The sequence below is a fragment of the Myiozetetes cayanensis genome, unplaced genomic scaffold (assembly GCF_022539395.1).
Source record: "Myiozetetes cayanensis isolate MyiCay16 unplaced genomic scaffold, myiCay2020 scf12, whole genome shotgun sequence".
Lineage (NCBI taxonomy): Eukaryota > Metazoa > Chordata > Aves > Passeriformes > Tyrannidae > Myiozetetes > Myiozetetes cayanensis.
In genome coordinates this window covers 30306030-30331410 of record NW_026086826.1, presented here as the reverse complement: position 1 = coordinate 30331410, position 25381 = coordinate 30306030, and the positions used below count along the sequence as shown (strand labels likewise).

Sequence of the window (25381 nt, the reverse complement as noted above, 5' to 3'; positions counted from 1 at the left end):
TGGTAGAAATTATCCCATTCAAGAGAACCATTTAGCACTAAATTAACAGCATTAATCCGAAGAAACACCATCAAGTGACAAACTATTATAATTATTCTTAGTTTTTAGAAGAAAGCAAACCACAAAAATTACTTGACTCAGGTCATCCAGGATACCAGCATCAGAGCCAGCGTCCTATGCTTGACCTCAGCTCTTTTTTCTAAGATCCTTTGTCATGCCAGCCCTTTGCTCATAACAAAATGTCAACTACTAGTTGAAAGTGTCAATATATCCACACCCAAGAACAGGGAGTTGTCACAGCAGGATATCTGTGAGTACTAACCCATGCCTATACCGAACTACATTGTTAAACACCAAAAACACAGCCCAGCTGGATTTTCAGCTAATAGTTAAGCCACCAAGAATCCTTCTCCTGGTGCGCTTTCCTGGAGGATGAGATGAGCAATGGAAACATGTATATTTGCATATATAACCTTCAATGTGTATGTGCAGAGTTGCACAAGGCACTAGTTAGGAAAATGTCAAACATGTCAGCTAAACTGCATTTTAACTAATGATATGTTCAAAATAATCCAGAGAGAATAACTCATGAAATAAACTCAAAGAAATGGCTAAGTTGATAACCAAATGCTTCAAGCATTGTCTGGCTTAAAGTCCCCTAAATGCGTTCTGCAAGTGCCAGTCATGGGAGAGTTCCCAAAGACCAGAGGGAGGTTAACTTTTAATTAAAGGACTCACCAGCTCACACCACCCCAAATTCTCTCTGATGGCAACTTTACACTAAGTATTTAAACCAGAGTTTGCAGTACAGTGCACCTCCTCCCCCGTGTTCTAGGGCAGGAATAACCCCGACACGAACCTCAAAAGCTGTAACACACTCACCTGCCATCTCTGAACCAGTGAATGTCAGGAATGGGGAAGCCTCTGGCTCTGCATTCCAGGCTGATTTCCTGGTTGAGGATGACTGCGACTTCCCCAGGGGTATCAGCACCTGTTATGCTCGGGGGAACTTCAGAAGGACAAGCATTAGGGAAGAACAGTCACTGGAAGAATCCATTTATAATGAGTTGAAATTTACTGCCTGCTTAAATATCAACTGCTTTTCCAATCACCAACTTACAAAAAACCCCACACAAAACAAAACCCAACCCCCAAACCACAAACTGACCTAGTATGTCTAGGTTAAACAGCTTCTCAGAACTTCCTGCCACATTTATGGCTTTGCAGGAATATTGTCCAGCATCCTCAGTAGTAGCTTTCAAGAGCTTCAGGATCTTCCCATTGTGCAAAATCTGGACAGCACTGCTTTCCACAACCTTAAAAGAACCCGAGACATCAGCCTTATGTGATCCAAGTTACATCAGCCAAACAGCACAGCTGGATTTTTATAAGAAAATGGTAGTTTTAGGCTTAGGGATAATCTGTTTCCCCTCTCAGTTACAGCACTAATCTCCTGCAATCTGTTCAATATGGTTTGGAGCTCGCAGCAGGCAGTGGGGGAACCAAAGAAACCCTCCATCCATCAGCAAGGGGCAGTCACAAAGTGCATAAAGGGCTTTCTCCTCATCTTAAACTGGGACTTAGCTAAAACTGGGAACAGAGGACTCAAGGATAATCCCGAGGAATTCAAATGGCCTCCAACAGTTCTTATTTCTCCATCCATAGAATGAAGAAAATAGCATTGTTGGTCCCCTCTGGAAGGACTCTGGTATCTGCAATACTGGGAGATTGTTCAGGCTAATTCCTAAGGGAATCCTGAAAATAAAGAGCTTACTTTTGACTTACTGAATTCGTGGCTGAGTCATATTTAGCTGGTTTTTTGTGGGGGTGTTCATAGTGCACTTTTAAGCACATAAAGGCAGGTACATGTATTCACTGCAGTGAATGTTCCCACCAAGCACTTCCAAGTCCCCCCGAAACTGAGTGAGGCTGCCTAATTTCAGTAATCATACATACCTGGATATCTTCTTTATACCAGGAGATGACTGGGAAGGGGTTACCAGTTACTTCACAGAAGAGACTTACAGGGTGATGAACAACCACAGATGTGTTTGTCACCTTTTCTTGATCTCTAATTTCAGGAGGAACTGCAAGAAAACTTAAAGTCATGATTTCCCACTTCCTCCTTCCTCCTCACTGTCAAGAACCACCATAATCCAAATTTTTTAGAACCTTTTTATTCCCTCCTCAGTGTTTCCTTTTGTCTTTTGGCTCTGGGCATATCTTCCTATGTCCTTTCTTATTCTTCTCAAAAAACAGAGTCTTCTCTTGCCCAGCAACAGACTCCCAGGGAAAATCACTTCAACAGAATAATCATCAACATTTTTAATCCTAATACTGAATCTTAATGTTATTTAATCTTAAATTTAATCTTAAAATCTCCTGTTATTTGTTCAGCAACATTTGTTTAGCAAAGGAAGAAGATTCCAGAGTCATCCTTCCTCTTCAGTGCTCCAATCATGTTCCAGAACACTTGTTTAATATTTATCCCACTACGGATGCAAACAGAACAGCCTCATGTGGTGGATTAGAAAATTCCAACCCACTGATGAATTCTGCTGGCACAAGATGGAACTCCTGCTTTTCTCAGAACAAAGATAAGGATATAATGCTGCTCAGGCATCAGCACTATCATGGGAAGTGAACAAGGTTGGAATAAAAGTGCTCTGTACGAATCAATACCTCCAGGCCACCCATGGAGTTTCTGTTTTCTAATTAGGATTCTGGAAGAAGAATATCAGGAACAAGAATTCTCCTATCCTATGTTTAATCAGATAAATAACTTTTCTCCTATTTAGATCTGAAATGCAGATCTATCCCCTAATCTTTAATCTCTACAGTACAAAAGTCTTCATTTGTTATTTGCATTGAAGATTTCAAGTATAAATAGCCTGAGATGCACCTGGTTCCTTGAGCAAAACAAAGATGGTTTGTGCATAAAGTCATGGAGAACAGAAATAACAGATAAAATACGAAAAACATCTGAATAAATCTGAATAATAGAAATGCAAGTAGTCAGATCAGATTTTATCATTTAACAGCACACGGGCAGATTTGGGGCATGCAATTTCCAACAACAACATAAAAGAGATTCTTCCAAAGCAGTTGCCAAGGGTTATGTCTGCTCTTTACCATTGACTTTGAGGCTGTATTTCCTCTCAGTGCTCCCAGCCTCGTTGGTGGCCACACACACGTAGTCCCCGCTGTCCGAGGGGGTGACAGCAGCGATGACCAGCAGTGTCCCATCCTCCAGAACCGAAATGCCCGGCTCTCTGCCTGTCAGCTCTCTCCCATTATGCAGCCATTTGATGGCAGGCTTTGGAACACCTAACAAGGGAAAGGTGGAACTGCCACAAATGCTTCGCTCAGCTCAGCACAGGAACGGTTCAGACAATGCCTGCTGCTTGCTGAAGTCTTACTGGAAGGACAACACGTGTCCTTCCAAGAGGAAGCCCCAGCTGCTACAGGATGATTTTAGCATGAAAAATCTTAGTCCCAAACATTATAAAACCCTTTTGGCTAGCAAGGACTTTCCACAAAACTTCCACACGCGGTGGTTATTTGAATTACCGTTAGTTTGAATTTTTTCCAAATAAAGTATATATGGAAAATACTGTGTGGACTGGACATTTTTACAGAACTTAGTAACTTTCCAAGGTCAGCAGCAAAAGGTACTTGTGGAAGTGGCAGCAGTGGCACACACCTCTTGCAGGACACGGGAATGCCATGCGCTGGTTTGCCACCCTCTCTTGGAAGAGACTGTTGTATGGAGGGTCCAGGTCCTCGATACTGGGAGACTCTGAAAGAAAATCAGACCCCAAAAACTTCTTGACCTCTGCTCCCAAATGTAAAAATACAGTTTGGCAATACACAACACTCATTCTCTCCCATCCACACAGACTCCAATAACCTTCTTTACACTAACTGCAATGTGTATCATACAAGCAGTCTTATGTCAGTGGGAATATTTAGGAAGCAAGCAATACAAAGAGGTTTTCAAATGTGACTGAAAATGGTGCTCTTGAAAACCTGCTATATTTTGAAGGCAGTGTTTCTGAACAATCTGAAAAACACTACTGAAACTGTTTTTCCCCACCCCAAACATTGGTGCTACTGCCATCCTTTGTTCTCGAGTCTCATTTCAAACTTGTGTGCAGGCTCAGAATACACAGAGAATATTATTTATAATTACATAAAGTTACTGAAAGTTCTTTGTTGCCTGTAGAAAGTGTTTCTCAGCACCTCTAATCCAAAGGGATCAGAACATTGCCTTTAGACTACTGCAAAGAAGAAATAGTTCCTGCTCAGCTGAAGTCAGTCAAGCTCCATCGATGCCTGTGACCCCATCGGGTGAGGAGCTACTCCATGGATTTAAACTGGCACACTGACCACTGTTACCCCGTCACCATTTCACCAGGATTTTGTTATTTAAATGCATCTATAGAGAGGGTTTCTTTTTCTTGTTTCCGCAAACCCTCCAAAGACTATTTGCTTATTCTAATTTTCCTTAATTAATATCAGGACGTAACATCTAAAACAGATGTGGATTCTACTTCACGTAACAGCCAGCAGGAAGAGTGCCGCCCTCCCAGCCACCAAGCAGGCAGCAGTGGCCGGAGCAGGACCGTGGCCCAGCACAGATACCTTGCACGTGCAGCGTGACCTGCACGGTGTCGCTGCCGGCGGCGTTGCTGGCGACGCACGTGTAGGTGCCGGCCTGGGGGGGCTGCGCGCTGCTGATGGCCAGGGTTCCGTCCAGGCCCAGCACGAACTGCCCCCCGCCCACGGGCACAGCACTCCTGCCCCTGAACCAGGAGACTGACGGGGCAGGGACCCCCTGGGCACTGCAGGGAAGCTCCACGCGGTGCCCGGCCTGCACCTTCAGGACTCGAGGCCCACGCTGGATCCTGGGAGGGACTGAGAACACAAAGGCAGTCACAGAAATGGGGAGAAACAACAAGGTCATTCCTAAGGCAGAGCTGGGGGTGTTCACCTGGAGAAGGGTAGCAAAGGCTCTGGGAAGACCTTAGAGCCCCTTCCAGTGCCTAGAGGAGCTCCAGGTGAGCTGGAGAGGGACTTTGGACAAGGAAATGGAGTGGCAGGAAAAGGGGAATGGCTTCCCACTACCAGAGGGCAGGGTCAGATGGGATACTGGGAAGGAATCCTTCCCTGGGAGGGTGGGCAGGCCCTGGCACAGGGTGCCCAGAGAAGCTGTGGCTGCCCCTGGATCCCTGGAAGTGTCCCAGGCCAGGTTGGATGGGGCTTGGAGTAGCCTGGGCTGGTGGAAGGTGTCCCTGCCCAGGGCAGGGGGTGGGGCTGGGTGACCTTTAACAGTCTCTTCCAACCCAAAGCATTCCATGATACTATGAAATTCTTTTCCACTTTTATTATTTTAGAAAATGTCCTTTGTTCACCAAATCCAAATTCCCTCAGGAGACTACAGAAGTAGACCTGCATGTTCTCTGCACAGGATGCAAGACATCCTGGTGCTTGACTTATTTGAAGAAGTCACATTCCAAATTCCACTGCATGACTCCCATGAGCACTGCAATGCTCTAAGCACATTTCAAGAGCTGTAGGTGCTGGCTCCTCATAACATAAAACAATTCAAAAGCTTTTAGGATAAAGTTAATCACATTTTCCTTTTGACATTTTAATTTCCTTCCCCTAATCCCTGATCTTTGTATTCTTCCAAACACAAGTTCAGACAGGGAGATAAAATATGACTGGAAGTGATTTTCCCGGTCCTAAAGAATAATATAAATCCACCGTAAGTCCTTCACCACTATGTTTTTCTTTCTAAGGATCGTTGGCAATAAAAAGACTTAAAAAGAATGTCTGAAACAATAACAAGTGACATTTTTCCAGACGTGTCATTGTGTGAGTGGGTAAGAGAAGGAGGTTGGGGCCCCAGGGTGGGGAGAGCAGGGGAGAGACAAGGGAGTGACATGGGATGACTGAAGGGAAGGAGAAGCTCTGCATGATGCAAAATTCCATGTGGAAACTTGTGGCTGATTAACCTTGGAGTCACAACTCACCATGTACACTGAGCCTCACGGACTGAGTCGCGTTCCCAGCAATATTTGTGGCGACACAGAGATACATTCCACTGTCTGAAACTTGGGTCTCGCTGATCTTCATTGACCCCGAGGGTAGCAAAGTGTGTCTGGAAAAATAAGAAGCAGATAAACCATATAAACATGTATGGAAAGGTGAATGACCTCTACTTACACACTGCTAACGATTGCTGAGAGCTAAAATAACAGCATTCTGTGCCGTATCACTCAACTGTGACTTACATTGACTCATTTCTTCTCTTTACTGAGACACTACATTCAGAATACACAGCAAACATCTAAAACCTAAACTCCAAATTATAAAATTTGAATTCTAGCTATTTATGAGACATATTAAAATGTGATAAGAGGCAGAGAAATGGAGTTCAGAACTTTTTGCTCAGCCCAGGTCAGCGAGGTCAGAAAGTTAAATAACTTTTAATACTGCTTCATCCTGGCAAAAAATGAGTGAGTTCAGGTGAGTTCAGGATGGAAGAGAGGTTCTGATTCAAAACTGGCACTTCTGGTATTTGTAGGAATTGTCATTTTTCCTCAGTAAATAGTTTCCCACATAGCATTAAGTTTTCCTACAGTTCTCATCAGAGGTTTGTAACATCAGAAGCTACACTGGCCAACTAAGTCAAAATCATCTTCTGTAGGAGAGAAGGAAAATAAGTGAGGAGGGAAGAAAAAAATGACAGCTAAGAACTGACAAGAAGCTGTGCCAGGGCAGGCTCAGGGTGGATCTCAGGGAAAGGTTCTTCCCCCAGAGGGTGGTTGGCACTGCCCAGGCTCCCCAGGGCAGTGGGCACAGCCCCAAGGCTGCCAGAGCTCCAGGAGGGTTTGGACAACGCTCTGAGGGACAGGGGGGATTGCTGGGGTGTCTGTGCAGGATCAGGGGCTGGACTGGATGGTCCTTGTGGGTCCCTTCCAGCTCAGGATAGTCTGTGATTCTGAGAAGAAATTCAAACCTAGCACTCGAGGTTACAGACAGAATTTAGGCAGAGTTAGTGGGAACTGGTGATGCCATCCATCTTCCTTTCTCTGGCACTAATTAGGGCAGTGTTATCAAATGGACATAAAGGGTGAATTTTGGGGTTGCAATGGCTGGAGAGATGAACAGAAGGAAAGGGAAGTGTAATTTCTCCAGGCCACCCAAGCCTAACAGAATTGAGTTGGAAGGAGCCCACAGGGATCATCAAATCCAACTCTTAAGCAAATGGCCCATAGTGGGTCTGAACCTGCAACCCTGGCATTATCAACACCATACTCCCACCAACTGAGCCAATGTTTCCTGAGTCCTTCTCTGCTGCCCATATCTTTCCAAACATTTTTGGGTTTGTTTTTTTTAATAACCCCAAAAGACAAATTGTTGGGGCAACTTCTCCCCCTTGATTTTGTCCAGTAATTACATTTGCTTTCTGATAAAAGTCCCTTCCTTTCTGATTTCCCTCTTCCTTTGTTTACTGTACACGTTGCTAACACGGCATTTGGGTGGTCTCAAACCATTTTGTTTGGATTAATCTTTAACTTTTGCTGCCATCTGTAAACAATTTTATGGAATGGGCTGAGCTGGACTTCTGTTACTCTGGTTAACTTGGATCTCACTACAGCAAAGCCATGAGCAAGTAGCCTAATTTATCAATGTCTCCTGAGGTAAAACAAGGACAAGTAAGGGACCAGGAATGCAGATCTGTTAGTGCAGGCAAGTGGTCACAGGACACAGCAGAGAATTCCACATGGATTACAACCAGCAACCCAAGTGCCTGTGTACAAGCCTCCTTCACTAGTCAAAGAGCTGCTGAGGCTGTCCCAGGCTCACTGGAATGGCTCCAACATGCAGGTCTGGCCACAAGGGAAAGAGGCTCGTCTGTCTGATTCCTTAATTCAGCTCAGACACTGGTTGATCCTTCCACGGATCACTGGGAGACACCAACAGGCACAGCCGTCACCACAGTGTGCCTGTGCCCAGCCCTACCATTCCCTGTTTCATGGATACAGCTGGAAGGACCTTGAACACCAGAAAGCACCAGCACAGCCCATGACAGTACTGGCACTTCAGTGGGGAACATCCAAGGATAATCAGCTGCTTGTCTCCTCCCTTGTTCTGGACCACACTAAAATAACGAGGGAGAACTCCAAGCCTGCTCCACACTGCACACAGGACAGTTCCAGCTCCTCTTTCCCTAGGGCTGTCAGCTCAACACTTTACTAGCACGTAGCTGTGCTTTCACATGGTCAGGAATATCTGGAGAGGTTTTGGATCCAAAGTTCGGTGACAGTGAGCCCTTGTGAGCACACCCAAAGATTTACCGTCACCTGTATCCTGCTGACAGCCTGGAACTCAAATGAACCACAGACAGTGCTCCCCTGAGCATAACTGTGAAGTGTGAAAGAAAAGAAAACCAGTTTTTAAACATCTGTAATCGTGCCCAGGTGATGTGGGTCTCTGGGCACTACCACAGGACAAACAGAGCAGGATCTCTTCCATCCCAGCCCCCTGAGATCGCACACAGGCACCCTGGGAACAGGAGCTGTGCAGGGATGTATCCTTGGGAAAGAGGCTTTCAAGAGCCAGCAGGAGAAATCATCAGGCAGGACAATGCGACACTTTCTGAGTGATCTTAAGGCAATCACAAGTCACACACCCTTCCGCAAACCTGAAAGCTTAGAGGCAATTTCATTTCTCTTTCTTTTTCATCAAACATTGTTACCTTGGAGAGAAGGGAGATATGAGCTGCATTTCTCTGGCCCAGGTAACGATGGGGGGTGGCAAACTCTTCACTTCACAGGGAAGTGTGACATCTTCCCCTGCAGTCACTGAGACCTCAATGGGTGCACTTCCCTGCTGATCTCCAGGCCTGGACACTCTGGGTTTCACTATAACATGGAACACATTAAGAAGTTGCAACGAATAAACACGTTTGCACAAATGTAACACCATCCAATTTTACTTCAGAGCAAACATCTACTTTTTTATCAGGTATAAAACATTGCAATCTTATTTTTAATGACTTGTCTGCAGCAGAGATAAATCACTGCAGTGCTGATGTAGCTCAGGTACGGGCTGATGCCTCCGTGCAATTCCACAAACACCAGAAAGACTGGAGTATCCTCTCAAAAAGCTGGATAGAACAGATACATATGCTGAGCTCCATGTTGCACAGGTAGTTTGTAACCACTCCCTGAACTCTTACGCTGCAGCACCAGTAACTACAAGCTACAACAGCCTCATAAAGCTCACCTACACCTAAACCAAAGTTTCAATAGTACTGAGAGATGGCAGGAAGCTTTGGGACTGGTGGCATTAATGGATCTTCATTCTTCTATCACTGGGAAATCCTGTTCCTACACAGATGCTTCTTATCCACTTCCATAAAAGATGAAATTATGTCCAACTAACTAGAGGTGGGTTTAAACCCCACGTGCGCTGTGGGTGTGTCGTTCCCAACCCCCCGAGGGGGTTCTGCCCCCAGAGCAAGCACGGGGGGGCCCAGAGGGCACTTGGTCGAGTTCAGGTGCCACGTACCATAGACGGTGAGCTGGACCTTGCGCGTGGCGTGGCCGGCGGCGTTGGTGGCACTGCAGGTGTACTCGCCGCTGTCCTCGCCCCCGGGGGACAGCACGGCCAGGCTGCCGTCCGAGCCTGCCGAGAACCGCGCGCCGCTGGGGACCAGCACTTCTCCCTTCTGGGCAAAAACATTTCCTATTAACTCAAACTCAGTCCCACCATCCCGCTTGTACAAACCCAGTCACCTCTACTACCTCGTGGCAGCCCTTGAGGGCCCCTTTCTGAGCAGTAACAAGAGGAGGAACACACAGGGATTCTTATGCAGAAAACTTGCTACATTTTACAGACCACAATTCTTAAAAGAAAATAATAAAAAAACCTATCAGGATTTCAACTGAGTTAATTTTGCCATTGATTTCTGATGTCAAAACGGATCTTGTACACATTATATAAACTGTCAGTCAGCAGATTCTTCCTTGTCTGCACTGAATGTTATTAAGTGATAATTAAGAAAAACCACTCCTCCCATGTTCTCTTCCCTCCCAAACCAACAGTTAACCATGTTCTATTCCTTCTCAAAAATGAAGCTGTTTCACATGGTCCCAATCAGCTACATCTGTACAACTTCTGAGGCCCCACAGTGCCTTCACAGCCATGTCTCATGTGAGCTGGAACATACCCCAAATAACTGTTACTACCAGAAATCATCCTGTTCCAACAGGGGGGAAAAAAGAGCCTGCCTTTCAGAGAAATTCCCTGGAAGACAGTGCACACTGTGTCAAGAATATGGCTGAAAAGTGACAGGATGCCACTATTAGATACACTTTCCTCAGAGGAAAAAGTCCTCTTAAAGCTCTAAGAGAAAAATGAACTCTCAATCTGTGGCTGGCTGCCTAATCTCAAATTATCAGCTCCCAACAGGAACAATTCCTGAAGTGTTAAAAACACCAAGATACAGCCCTTCCAAAGAACAGAACACTGAGCTAGGGCAGGAGCAGGGCCAAAAGTTCTGCTCTGAGAAGCAAAAGCATTTCTGAACAAAGAGTTTTCCATGTCCCTCCCAACTGACACTTTGGGCAATGTTCCTTGAATACAGTTTATATGACAACTAAGTGATGTGTTCAGTTCATCTTTCCCCATAAAGCAGCTCAAAGGTGAGGAATTACCTTGGACCAGGCAATGGATGGCTTGGGAACTCCACTTGCTTTGCAGGGCAGTGTTACTGGGATTCCTTCAATGGTGCTGAATATCTGCTGGCCATGCTGAATGACAGGCAGGACTACAAAGAAATGCAGATATTGAAAACTTGCACAAGACATTTCAGGCCACGGCACAGCTATTACAAAATTGTCCTTATATTCAGTTATTACTTCCTACAGGCAGCAGGGTTTGGGACTGCTCAGCCTCTTCTCCAACCCTAACAGGGACAAAGAGCAGCCACTCTCCCTTCCACTCTCCAGCCTTTTGGGACAGAATAAATCCCTGTTCACTACAAAGCATGGAAGCCACAAGCTGATCACTGCATTAAGTACGTGCAGTCTTAAGTTGACTGCAGGTATTTCACTGACTGCAATTACTTCAGTAAGGCTTTGTCACATTAACCTCTGATAACATTTTAGGCTTCACTTCCCAAAATCAGTAACAAGAGACAAGAATCCCAGCTCCCTTAGTTCAACTGAGCTGCCTTTGAATTAACAACAGAAAAATAAGATCAGATTTAAGGCTACAATGCCAAAACCTAGAAATATCTAAACACATACAAAGGTGTTTCTTTTTGTTCTCAAGTTCTGAAATATTCAAAAAACTGGTGTTGACATGGAAGACCTTACGAGTACTTGCCTGTATTAAAGATTTACAGCTATTCTTAACATAAAAGGATGTTCCAGAATCTTCAGTGAAGCTTAAAATAAATCTCCCATGATTAATTTAACATGTGAGCAAAATTAACATGTGAGAAACCATGAAGTGCTTGTGGCCTCACAGACTTAACACAAATACCTTCAGCTGAAAAACAGATGGGTTACTCCACAGTGCTAACACTTTGTCTTGCTGTCAGTGCAATTTCTGGTATGTTTTAATTAAAGAGAAAAAATAAGGGGGAGGAGAATGGGGATGACACCAAAAACAAACAAATTATGACTCTTGCCAAAACTCATAATTCATTTTCTTTCATTCTACTTCTCCCAGGAGCTGTGCTTCCTTACACCAGTTCTGAACCACTCAGACAGCACTTTTCATGGGTTTCCAGTGAAGTCCCACTTGTTAATAAAGATGAAGAATGCACAGCCCAGCCTTTGGAGGTGTTTAAAAAGTGAGGATGTTTTATGATCACAACATAGTGTTGTTTGATTTTACTTTAAAAACAATATGATGGCTCAGCTCTTCCCTGTGCAGTGGAACTCCCCCCACGTCGCTTTACAGAGTAACAGCATTACAGATGAGCAATGTGAGACGCTGGTGAAGCTGCTGGTGGCGAGTGTCACACCTTCTCCCGCCCAGCCCAGAAGCAGGGGGCTGTTCCTCACCATACACATTGACAGCAGTGGTTCTGTTGCTGGTGCCAGCCACGTTGGAGGCCATGCAGGTGTAATCCCCCCCGTCCTGCAGCCGAACCCGTTCCAGGTGCAGGCTCCCATCGCTCCGCACACTCACGTAGGGGTTGGGCACCAGCTGCCAAAAGAGGAATGCAACATTTTACTGGCAAAAATACTTAGGATAATATTTATTTTGGGATGCAGGGTGCCTTCACTTGATTATTTCCCGTTCATAAAACTTCTGCATTCCTGGAGAATTTTACTAGAGCTTTTCCTACTTCCCATCTTTCAGGAAAAGCTGATTTTAATGCAGAATTTTGGTAGCACCTCGTATTTATTGCTGGAGTGAGATTAGGATCTGCAAGAGCAACTCTGCTCTGCCACAGCACATCCAGAGCTGCCACTCGTGCTTTTAAGGAAGCAGAACCAAACTCGACTGAATTATTTGAGCTGGTTATTCCAGTAATTCAGTTTGGTCACAGATCAGCTCTTGATGAGGGCAATGACTTGTTCTTCCACAGGCAGATCATTTTCCTTTACGGTTATGAAAACCCTCCAAATTCCATATCCATCAAACAGAAGAGATCAGCCCTGCAGCAAACCATTGGGAAGGACAATTATAACTTCCACCAAAGAGTAACCCTTTAAGAGTTCTGTATCCTACAGGAATATCAGATCCCTGAGCTCGGCAGCAAAGTCTGGGCTCACAGGAGCTGCTCCAGTCCCACTCAGATGAAGAATTCTCCTCTAAATACAACTTGCTCCAACACTTTCCTTGGAGTGCAGCTTTTTCCACCAGCTTCCAGGGACAGAAAACCAGCTCTACCGCACAGAGGAATTAGCAACTCAACAAGGAGGATCCTGCCAGTACTCCCCTCCCTCCATGCACTCACACAGCCTGAGGAAAAGCCAGTGCTTCCCAGAGGCACCAAAACTGAGAAGAAAACTCCAGTAAGGGCCAGGTGGTGCCAGGTTCTGGCAAAATCAATTTAATTCCAGCTGTGGAGAAAGCACTTTAGGGACAAATGAACAATCAAAATAAAAAGCAGCTCCCCAGGGATGTGAAGTCAGTAATTTCACTACTGAAGAACTGAGGTTTCATGAAGACAACTAACCCAGGTGGGGTGTCTACATCCCCCTGCTGCAATCTCCAGATGGGTTGGGTTGGAATGGATCTTAAAGATCATCCAGTTCTGTCTGCAGGAGCAGCAAACTGGCAATGGAATGCTCCCAAGGGGGAAGAAAGCATCTCATTATTCATGCTCTGAGTAGAGCACCACCAGGAAAGGAGCACATGGAACAGAGATGCTGGCATTTATCTCATCCCATCAGCAACAGGAATAGTCATGAGGTTAAAACACCTGAAAAACCTACAGAAGTTTTCAGGTATGTTTATGTAAATTTAAAAAAAAAATGAACAAAAAAACAAACCAAACCACAAAAAAAAAAAAAAAACACAACAACAACAAAAAAACAAAAAAAAAAAAAAAAAAAAAAAAAACCAAAACAAAACAGAACACACACATACCAAAAAACCCACACAAAACAAAAACAAACAAACAAACAAAAAACACACACAAACACCCACACCCACACAAAAAAAAAAAAAAAAAAACACCAGGAAAAATAAAAGCTTTTTAATTTCCAGAATGTCATTCTGGTAGGTATATCCCACTAGCATTCCCATATTCAGAGCCCATGGCTGAAAAGAACTGCATAAATGAAAGTAAAAAAGGACAATTCAACAATACTTTGGTTCTCTTCTAGACTTTCACATCTCCTGTTCCCTCATCTGTGCTTCAGGGTCAGAACTCCCCAGCATGGGCAGTGAACACATGAACTTTTGTCAATCAAACCAAGCTGATATTGTGCCATGAAACATCATTTGGAGCTTTTCTGTGCCAATAAATCTCACAAGAAACAAAGCAGTCTTACCACCACACTGTTTTTAATCCACCTCCTGTCTGGAATGGGGTTCCCAGCAAGCAGAACACATGGCAAGGTGAGCTGCTGGCCCTCAATGACATTGGCTGTGGCTGGGCTTGCTCCAATCAGAGGTGTGACTTGAACAAAAGGAAGAATGCATAGAAATTATTAGGAGTTTTTATATTTCCACATAAAGCACTACATTAAATTAGTATTACAGTAAAGGCAGGGAGAAAAGAGAAACCAGGGTAGGGGTGGGGTAGCACAGGAGCAAAGGGAAGCTGGAAAACACATGCAGAGGGATCCTTTGCTGAAACTGGATTCAGTCAAGGCTTTCCCTGAGAACTCACGTTCCCCAATACCAACTTGATTTTTCCTTACTGAGGCAGAATATTGAAGAACAAAAGTAGCAGGTTTGGAGAGGACAAAAAAGAAGTGGTCATTTCTTTGGGAATAAAATTATGAAGGATTAGAACAGAGGTGACAGCCCAGCAGAAAATCTGGGATGACCTTTAAGGTCCCTTCCAACCCAAGCCATTCTGGGATTCTATGATTCTATTGTCATTTCTTGCCTTGCTGGATCACAAAGGTTCCTTCACAGTTATACCAGCACTGGCACAAACACATTCATTGCTGCCTTTTGGGTTTTTTTTAAGGATGAATTAAATGGCAGAAGCCCCATCATTACCATCCATCATTACAGGGATTTTTCATTCCTCAATAAATTTCCTTAGGAACAAGAAGCAGAAGACAGGACAAATCCTGTTTAGGGTCTGTGTTACACATGCAGGTGGAATAATTCCAACCAGTGCAGCCAGTCAACCGACGATGTTCTAACACGCAACATCCACCAGAATCAACGACAACACTCCATGTAAACGCTTTGTAATTCCTTCTGTGTGGATGACAGGGAAGTACAGCACACAGACAGGCCAGCAGGCATGGACACAACCCCCAACCCCCCCAGCTCCCACTGACATCCCCACTCTCACCCAGTCCTGTCACTGTGACCGTGGCGGGGCGGGACTGGATCCTCCCAAACTGGTTCTCAGCCTCACAGATGTAAATCCCCTCATCACTGACCCACAGATCTGGAGGGGGGAGAGAGAGATCTGATGCAGCCTCTGAAATGAGTCCATCAGTTGTACATGGCAGTTCATGACAGCTCTACAGTACCCGAGAGCCCTGGGCAGGCAATATTGCCCAGAACACGCTGCAGGGTCTCTGCATGTGAACACACACACACAAAACAGGCCCTGTGTGCACAGGAGAGAGGAACTGCTCCACCCCACTGACACTGGCTAGAAAGGAATTAAACAGCTAGTTAAGAAAACAGAATAACATCACAGCGTAAGGGTGACTGAAATGCTGCCAAATAACCAAAATCACAAAGACACTTGCAGAGTTTTTTGTTATTACTGGTCTAAAATACTGAGTTCAGAACCAATTCTCTCCAAAAACCCAAACAAACAAAAATAAAACACCCCCCCTCAAAAAAACCCAAAACCTAAACCCCAAACAAAACCAAAAACCCAAAACCAACCAAACAAAAAAACCCCACAAAAATCCCAGCTCTCAAAAAAACTCAATTCTCTCAAAAAATACCAAAAATGAAAATCCATAACCCCCAGATAGTCAAACAAAGCTATAATAACTTCCCAAACACAACTGATTTCACAAACTCATGGGAAAATGAACTGCATGTCAACATGAAGCCAGTATCAGAAACACAACCTGGGGTGAAAATGCAGTGTTTTTACCAAGTTAACAGCGATACCAAGTTGTGCAGTAACTCCAGAGCACTGACATGTCCCGTTCCTCCGGGAAGGTTTTGTGTCCAAGCTCAGGGTACCTACTGTGAATGGCCAGAGCCCCTGTCCTGAGCTGGCTGGTGGCACTGGCAGTGAAGGGTCTGGAGAACAGAGGAGCCCCATCCAGCCTCCTCCAGGTGACCCTGGGCTCAGGATAACCCTGCACGTAGCAGGGCAGGGTCAGGTTGGAGCCCAGATCGGCGGATTCATCGCTGGGCTCCTGGGTGAAAACGGGGGAGGCTGGGGAAAAACACACACCAGGTGACTTGGGGTTCAACACAACCTTCACATCTTCTCACACCACTGGTGAGCTCAATTCACGGCCCATTATGCACAGTGACTCTGACATTCCCAACTCTAGGAACAGCTAGAGCAGCCCTGCACGCTCTGTTCTTACCCTGGGAGCTCAGAAATGGGATGAACATCTCATACAAATGAAGACAGAGCCACCCCCATCCCACAGCCCTGCATACTCAAGTGTTAGGTTTGTTAAATTCTCCTCTCCTCACTGCTGCAGAAGGTGCATGTCCCCGACAGGAACACTGAACATGCCACAGGCAGATGGAAAGAATTAGGAAAAGAGGAGAGGAAAGGTTGAGTTACAACAACCTCTCACAGTAATTCAAGTTTGTACAATAAATTCTCTATATGCAAATTTTGTTAGGTTGAGGTTTGAACAGTTTCCTCCTCCTCTGCCTCTCTCTTCCTTCCCATAACTTTATGCTTTGCAAAAGAATCCAGGAGTGGGTTGGACAAAATGATCTTTAAGGTCCCTTCCAACCCAAACCAGTCTATGATTCTAAGCTGGAGTCCAAACAGGACAAGGAAACAGCTCAGTCACCACCCCCAAAAGGTGTTCCCAGCACACACCCAGGTTTATAGGCACTCAGAGAACCAGGGCACTGCTCACTGCCCAGTGCAGGAGGTGGCCTGAGTGCTCCCCAGCCAGCTGCAGGTTACTCACAGCCCACATCCAGGGTTATCTTGCCAGAGGCTGTCCCGGCAGCATTGGAGGCCACGCAGGTGTAGTCGCCAGCATCCAGGTCCTGTGTTTCCTGGATCCTCAAAAGACCCCGGTGAGGATCAATAATGAGAAATGCCGATGCTCTCAACTCTAAGTCACCTAGTGCAGACAGAAAAAGGGCAATACAACTGCATGTATCAACATCAGAGCTGTATTTACCAAAGGTATTCCAAAACACAGTGCCCAACATGGCTGTATGAATTCAGCAGATGAGAACTCTGACTCCTCCTCAGCTGAGTGGACCACAGCACATACATCAGCATATAACTTAAACATTTTCTGACAGAAGAATGAATCTTTTCTAAGGGGGCAAGAGGATCAGCTTTTTTTTTTTTCCCTTTAATTAACTATGCTACCAAAAAATATTCACTGTCTTTAAATAGGGGCAGGAATTTGTGCCCTAGAGGCCAATGCCATTTACTCTAGGTTTACAGTGTTTCACTGGTCTGTCACTGGTTGAATACTACAAAAACCTTCCGAGAGAAATTAAGCCACTTCCAGATGACTGTTCTAAATATTGCTCCTAAATAAATAAACCAAACACCAAGCAATAAGCATACCTTTAAACCATTTAACTTGGGGGGCTGGGATTCCAGTTGTTTTACACTCCATAACAGTCGTGTCTCCAAGACCAACCAGAATTTCACTCTGAACTACGGTCAATGTTGGACCCTCTAAAAAGAAACAAGATTAAAAAAAATAGGTATTTTCTAAGACATAAACAAACAAAGACTCTTATTTCATGTTTTTATATAGAAGAATAATTGCAGTAAAAGTATTTAAGGTGACAGATAAACTCTGAGAAACTTGGAAAAGTGAAGTCTGCCCCAGAGCATCTGAATCACACATAAAATGCACAGGGACTGTAAGGGAAGAATCAGGCAAGTTTCATCAGGTGGAAAGTAAAAACATTAGGAGTCACTCTCCTTCTCCAACCAGATGTTGGCCATCAAACATTTTAATATTCTGCTATTAATATATTAACACAATATTTAGATACAGAATACAATTCCTTTTCCAAAGACCTACTCAGGTTCCCACGCCTATCCCACAGTAAACCCACCTTTTTAACCTTAGAAACAGTAGAAGAACATCAAGCCCCAAACACCCCCAAGAGTGCCAGTCAGGCTGGAACAGAAACCAAAAGGGACATTTGTGTGCTGTTCCACATACTTTCTGAAATTTCTAGCACTGTGTTTTCTGCCCAGTTCTACTCATTTCAGCAGTCCCTGATGATACATTAGTTTGCCTTTTTAATTTCACTGCTTTGTTTTTCCTTCACTCACCAATGTATGTGAGGGTGGATGTCTGTTTATCTGTCCCAGCTGAGTTACTTGCCAAGCAGCCATAAATTCCTGCATCTTTGGGAACTGCCTTTCTTATGATTAAGGTGCCTTCTGGGGTCAGTCTGTACCTGGGAGCACACAGGGGAATAACCAAAATGATTAAAAAAGAGCAATGGTTATATCCACACTTCAAGCAGTCACGGCAGCAAGACCAGATGGTTTATGAAGAGGTATTGCTGGAGTTTTTTCTCATGACAAATAACAATATCTTCCAAAGAACAGCACTACATTTTGAGAAAAGCATTTATTTTGTAAAGGAAAAGAAACCTTCTGAAGAAGAGAACTAAAGTGTTTCTGTTTTAGAGATGAGGCAATTGAAATTAAAGACTTATTAAAGGTGAAGGTTGATGAAATACTCAGAACATTTTGGCATTATTCAAAACTTCCTTCTCACATGGGAAATGAAAAGCAATAGAGAAAACTGTAACTCCCACCTGCTTGAGCCAACGACAAACATATCATTGTGTGTCCATACGACTGTTGGCTTCGGGTGACCTGTTGCAGAACACCTAATAGACACCTCAGAGCCTTCTGTAAAAGTCTGGTTCTTGGGGGAAATGACAAGCCTAGGTGGTTCTAGCAAAAAAACAAAAAATCAAACCCAGCAATTAAAAATGTCTGCTTAGAGAACAGGCTCCAATAACCACTTTACACCCGTTCCCAAGAAGCGACAGAGCAATCCCACGAGGGCAGAGCCCACTCGTTTCCTCCCTTCCCCTGGCACAGTCCCCCAAACCCCAGCATAAAACACCTTTCTAACACTGTAAGTCAGGGTTCAGGTGTGTGGGACCTACCTGAGATAGGGTTAAAAAAAGCACCAACAGAGACAACGTTAACAAATAGAAGACAATGAGCAACCTGGTCTAGTGAAGGTGTCCCTGCCCACGGCAGGGCAGTGGAACTGGGTGGTCTTCAAGATTCCTTCCAACCCAAACCATTCTGTGATCCTGTGATCCTTAGACAGATTTCCTCAGTACAAAGTGAGCCCCAAAGCCATTCCCTGTGGCAGCAACCACTTTGTCCCACGGTACACAGGATTTGTCTTGAGTTACAGCGGCAAGAAAGAGATCCATCCCCGTAGATAAAAACTAAGCTGAGGGATGAAACTGGTTCCTAGGAGATGGGTAGTATCAATCTTCCTTTGGAGCTTTGCCTTTTGCTAATCCCACCCTGTATTGATCTGAATTCCTCTGGGGCTGATCATTCCTGTAGCAAGGTGGAGGTGTGCAGCAGCCAGTCCCACAGTTAGTGGGTGGCTGTGGGTGCTCCCAGCACACAGCTGGGGGACAGTAGCTCCCACCACACACGGCAGCTGTGTGTGCCCAGCTCCCACCGCACACGGCAGCTGTGTGTGCCCAGCTCCCACCGCACACGGCAGCTGTGTGTGCCCAGCTCCCACCGCAGATGGCAGCTGTGTGTGCCCAGCTCCCACCGCACACGGCAGCTGTGTGTGCCCAGCTCCCACCGCACACGGCAGCTGTGTGTGCCCAGCTCCCACCGCACACGGCAGCTGTGTGTGCCCCAGCTCCCACCGCACACGGCAGCTGTGTGTGCCCAGCTCCCACCGCACACGGCAGCTGTGTGTGCCCAGCTCCCACCACAGATGGCAGCTGTGTGTGCCCCAGCTCCCACCACAGATGGCAGCTGTGTGTGCCCAGCTCCCACCACAGATGGCAGCTGTGTGTGCCCAGCTCCCACCGCACACGGCAGCTGTGTGTGCCCAGCTCCCACCACAGATGGCAGCTGTGTGTGCCCAGCTCCCACCACAGATGGCAGCTCTGTGTGCCCAGCTCCCACCGCACACGGCAGCTGTGTCTGCACCGCTGTTGCCACCAAAGTCAGGGCACTTCCTCCTTTCAGACACAGCAGCACCAAACTCACTTCAAAACAAGGGGTTGCTCCAACCCTCTGCAGCAGGGAGAGCAGATGCTGGGCTATTTTTAGAGCCACCAGCATTTGTTCTCTGTCTCAACCTCCATCCCAGTATGAAAATGGGGATGAAAGCAGTGTTTATTCTCTTATGATCCAAAATTCAGAGATCTACATGGAACTGTTCCAACAATAATAAAGGGCTTCAATCTGAATTTAATTTGACATTCTGAATCACTTGCAACTACACAAAGCAAGAACCCATCTCCATCAATTAACAAGACTTCAAATTTCCCTCTTCAGCATGTTAATAATGACAAGCCCATAAAGCTTTTGCTCTTACATCTGGCCACCCTTTACTCTTGGCTGCCAAACAAAAACTGGTTTTTGAAAACTGCTCTGGGCCCTATCAAGCACTACAAATTGTACATGACAATCACACACTAAGTACCTCCAGGAATCTGAGGGAAATTATTTTGTCCAAGCAAATTAAAGTGATCACAAATAACAGGGCATGCAAAGCCTTTGGATGCCACTCAGCTCCTGCACAAGCTCTTGGAAAGATTGGCAGGAGATTCCTTTTTCCAAAAATAATGGAGGTAGACACTGCTGCAGAGACTTCAGTTCATCTGCAGCTCAGCATTTCCTACATATTTATTTTGTTCTAAGCACCTTTCCCCAGAAATCAAAGAAAACACAATTCTCAGCTAAGCCTGAAGTGCCCAAGAGGGTTCTCTCAGCCATGTTTGAGAGCTGTTAGCACGACCAGTACCAGCCAACATGTCATTGAGTTAAAGTTCCCAGCTGGCCTTCAGACATTAGGGAGGAAAATCTAAATCCCAGGAAGAGATGAACGAGGGAGAGATGCTCCTCTTGCTGCCTCTGACATGCTTGAATGGGTGCCCAGATGGAAAAATCCTACAGCATTTAAAACTAAGTTTTCCACATGTAGGGAGATGGAGCTCTTTTCATGGCTCTTTTCCCCTCAGCCTTGTTAGAAATTGAAGCTATTGAAATCTAAGTTAAGTTAGAAATTAAATTATAACTGCTGTATTTTGTAATAAGTAGGTCCTATCCTACACATTTGATTGCACAACTACTTATTCCATCTTGGTAACCAGTATGCTTACAGGATAAGAAAAACTACATCCCATTAATAAGTGTTACAACTCACTTTTGACCTTTCTCTGTTCTGGGCACCTTAGGCCAAGCAATTCCATTCAGTATTTATTTGTTCCGTAATTCTAAGTTTTCCATCAGCTAACAAAGTACTAAAATTAGTGCAGCAAAGTGAATGAACCAAGCTACCCACTCTGCTCAGAACATGATCCAGAAGAACCTGCAGGCAGAAATCCTGCAGGAATCACCTACATGAAGGCAGAATAGCTTTCTTCCTAAAAGATTTTGAGTTCCATCTCTCCTAACCCAGAGACAGGCAGCTAAGGACCAAGTTCAAACCTCCATGTGACCAAGGCAAACCAAAAAAATAAACCAACCATGCAGCACTTTCAAACTTTGAAAAGACTCCAATTGTAAAAGGATTTGTTCCAATAAAAATTACTACATTTATACATATACCTTTTAATTTTTTTCCTGGGATGCAGCAACAGAAAAATCCTAGAAATTGTTTGGTCTCACTCGTGCCTTTTCAGTTTTGACATTTTTCACGGAATCCCAGAACGGTTTGGGTTGGGAGGGACCTTAAAGCTCAGCCAGTGCCACCCCCTGCCCTGGGCAGGGACACCTCCCACCAGCCCGGGATGCTCTAAGCCCCGTCCGACCCAGCCCGGGACACCTGCAGGGCCGTGCGGTCACCTCGGACGCTGAGGAACACGGCGGCCGTGCTGGAGCCGCGGAGTTACCTACCTTGGACGCTGAGGAACACGGCGGCCGTGCTGGAGCCGCGGAGTTACCTACCTTGGACGCTGAGGAACACGGCGGCCGTGCTGGAGCCGCGGAGTTACCTACCCTGGACGCTGAGGAACACGGCGGCCGTGGCGGAGCCGCCGCGGTTGGTGGCGGTGCAGGTGTAGGGGCCGCTGTCGCTGGGCCGGGCCGGTCGCAGCTCCAGGGACAGGTTGGCCAGCAGGCGCACCCGGCCCGGCTCGTCCCGCCGCGGGTCCCGCCCGGCCCGCTGCCAGGTGAGGTTGTAGCGGCCCGAGCTCAGCGTCACGCACGACAGGACGGCCCCTTCCCCGGGCCGCACCGTGACATTGTGCGCACCGTGGATCACGGGCGGGGGCTCTGCGGGGAACAACGAACAGAGTCAGAAGGGAAGTAGATCTGGGAGCCTTCGATTCACCTGGGGATTCTTGATGAACTACTTCAAAGGTGTTAACAACTTAAAAGTAACATTTTAATATTCAATTATCTACCTAATAATTTAGGGGTTTGAAATATTAAATGTAATAAACTGAGTTATTTAATAATTTAGGGTTAATACCGAGTTTCCTTTCCCGCTCTGAAGCTGTGGATGTACAGAAGTCTGTACATCTGTACGCTTCTGTCATGCTCTCAGAAGAAAGCAGATGCAATAATTTTGTACTGGAGGTAAACTTTGAAACCACAGATGCTTACAATAGCAGTTATCCTGTTCCTCCTTGAGATATCGCTGATCAAGAAGGCAACATTTCAAGAAAGAAAATTAGTTATCTATGACTTTATGCATTCCCCTTAAAATATTATATATATATATTCCATTTGGTTTTCAAAAGACTGGTTCTTGAACAAAGAAAGTTCTGCAATAAATACTATTCTGAGGGGGATGCTTGAGCAGAAATGAGACAGCTGTAAAAGCAAGGCCAAATCTTTATCAGCACACACTAAACCACAATTCTCTCAAGAAAGGCAAGGATAGTAGGGAACAAAAAAAAAAATCTCTATTTATTAAGGGCGAAGGTTACTCCTCAGCTCAGAGACAGCCATAAATCCCCCTCCTTGGAGTCTCCTGGGGGGTCTCAGATGAGGTTCACAAGCTCTGTGAGATCCCTGCACAGCACCATGTGCTGGGAGTGCAGCACTACTGCCCTACAGACACAGCCCCCACCAGCATCACCCTGGTCACAGAACTGTGTTTAACCCATGCACAGGAGAGGTAGGAAAAGCTGCACTTGCCTCTGAATGGAGTTTCTACCCTGCACTTCTGGATTTGGGTTGTCTGGGAGAAACCACCAGTCCTCTAATGCTCCTCATGGGCATATCTCCAAACATGTTCCATGAACTCAGGAAAGAGGGAGATGAGGGAGGAAGAGGGAGACGATTTCACAGGACTGAAATCCCCATCTCGTGGGGCAACACATCCTTTGGACAACAGCAGCCTCTCCCACAGCCACCCCCCAGCACTCCTTCCTGGCCCCGCAGTTCAAGTGCTGCCCGGGCTAACGAGCCATTGGACATCTGAAAGATTTAACAGCAGTAAAACAAAGTCAAGCTCAAGTGTTTGTTTCCCTGAAGTGAGCAGACGTTGGCCCAGCTCCAACCCCTTTCACACAGCACTTGCCAGAATGGGTCGCCTGTGCTACACTGTCTGTCAGCTCGGCAAACCGAGGGCACTTGAAAACATTGTTTACTTTACTTAAAGGAGAAATTTCAAGTCATTTTCTTGCAAATATTTGTACAGAGGGATTTCAAAGCATCTCCCTCGCATTAATCCCCTGCAGGGCTGCAAACAGAACCAATTGCTCATGTTTACCCAGTGAGTCAGTTCCAGTCAATCCCTCAGTGCTCTGTAAACCAGGGGATACAGGATTTGCCCCCTTATTGCTCTCAGCTGATAACTTTCAAGTGCTACCAACATCACAAGAAAAAAGTTAGGATTCTCTTTCAGGTTCCCTTTGATGGGGAGGATGGTTGCAAACTCCAGACCAAGAATCTTTATGCCCACAAGTCCTGCCCTCCAAACAACAGTTTGAAACAAACATCTGGGAATACCCCCATGTGCTTGAAGGATTTTTGCAGCCAAAATATAAAATCGTGCCCTAGAGCAAGGACTTGGGTAAGCACTGATGTTACTGTTCTGTTCTACTCACTACTTTGTGTGACTAAAAGGATGTTCCTCTCCTCAAATTTTCACTGTTTCACCACAAACTTGGCCTTGCATAGGATCAGTGATATCCCATTGTTTTCCTTGGATTTGCTCTCACTGCAGTGAGAGGAACATCGATGCCTGGAAAAGGGAGGGTGAAGGGTTATATACCACCCTCTTCAGCAACTGAGGGCATGGTTTTAGGGAGCACACAATTATTCCCAAGGCACAGGAGATAAAATTTTAAAAAAGGATGAGAATCTGTGGTCACAACATGCAGCGGGGGAAATTCTGACTAGACATGTAAAATATTTTCCTAGTGGGGGTAGTTAAGCACTGAAGGCTGCCCAGGGAACTTGTGAAATCTCCAGCCCTGGAGACATTCAAAGACTGATTGGACAAGTTCCTGAAAAACACAATCAAGCTTGGAAGTTAATTCTGCTTTGAACAGTGGACTGAAATAGGTGGCTTGCAAAGGTCCCTCCAGCCTGAACTGTTTTATGGTTCTATAATTCATAATATTCAAACCTGTTGGAACAAGTCCAGAGGAGGCCACTGAGGTGATCCCAGGGCTGGAGCCCCTCTGCTCTAAAGCCAGGCTGGGACAGCTGGGGGGGGTTCCCCTGGAGAAGAGAAGGGTCCAGGGAAACCTGAGAGCCCCTTGCAGGGCCTAAAGGAGCTCCAGGAGAGCTGGAGAGGGACTGGGGACAAGGCATGGAGGGACAGGACACAGGGAATGGCTTCCCACTGCCAGAGGGCAGGGACAGATGGGAGATTGGGAAGGAATTCTTGGCCATGAGGGTGGGCAGGCCCTGGCACAGGTTGCCCAGAGGAGCTGTGGCTGCCCCTGGATCCCTGGAAGTGTCCAAGGCCAGGCTGGACGGGGCTTGGAGCAGCCTGGGTTGGTGGAAGGTGTCCCTGCCCGTGGTGGGATGAGCTGAGCTGAGGTCCCTTCCCACCAGAACCATTCTGGGATGCTGTTAAGTGCAGGTCAACTCACCTGAAGCAGACACCACAAGGAGACAGAAGACAAGGTAAAAGATTTCAAGATGTGATGTGAAACCCTAAGGTTGAATTCACACTGCTGGCTGAGCTCTACCACCCCCACTGCCACTGTCAATGCCACATGCAGTTCCAGTCTAGGAGTAACTTACACCTCTGCATGACCCACCTCTGATCAGCACCAGTACAAGGCTATAGAACATAGACTTTAGTTACAGAACAGAAATTATTTATCAGTTCCCCCAAACTGCATTGCGGCAGTGAAAAATAAAGCGACA

General features: G+C 45.8%; 1 protein-coding gene across 1 annotated transcript in view; it reads right to left on the bottom strand.

Annotated features, from left to right (window-relative positions):
• HMCN1 (hemicentin 1) overlaps positions 1 to 25381 on the bottom strand; it is a 157914-nt gene that overhangs the window by 86058 nt on the left and 46475 nt on the right. Inside the window, 19 exon segments of the mRNA XM_050306823.1 lie at positions 883 to 1009; positions 1169 to 1316; positions 1957 to 2087; positions 3133 to 3327; positions 3704 to 3799; positions 4645 to 4917; positions 6039 to 6166; positions 8771 to 8936; positions 9586 to 9745; positions 10734 to 10846; positions 12093 to 12237; positions 14037 to 14164; positions 15020 to 15118; positions 15884 to 16078; positions 16803 to 16961; positions 17423 to 17536; positions 18149 to 18276; positions 18643 to 18784; positions 22046 to 22321. Of these exon segments, the coding sequence (XP_050162780.1) occupies positions 883 to 1009; positions 1169 to 1316; positions 1957 to 2087; positions 3133 to 3327; positions 3704 to 3799; positions 4645 to 4917; positions 6039 to 6166; positions 8771 to 8936; positions 9586 to 9745; positions 10734 to 10846; positions 12093 to 12237; positions 14037 to 14164; positions 15020 to 15118; positions 15884 to 16078; positions 16803 to 16961; positions 17423 to 17536; positions 18149 to 18276; positions 18643 to 18784; positions 22046 to 22321 (2923 nt within the window).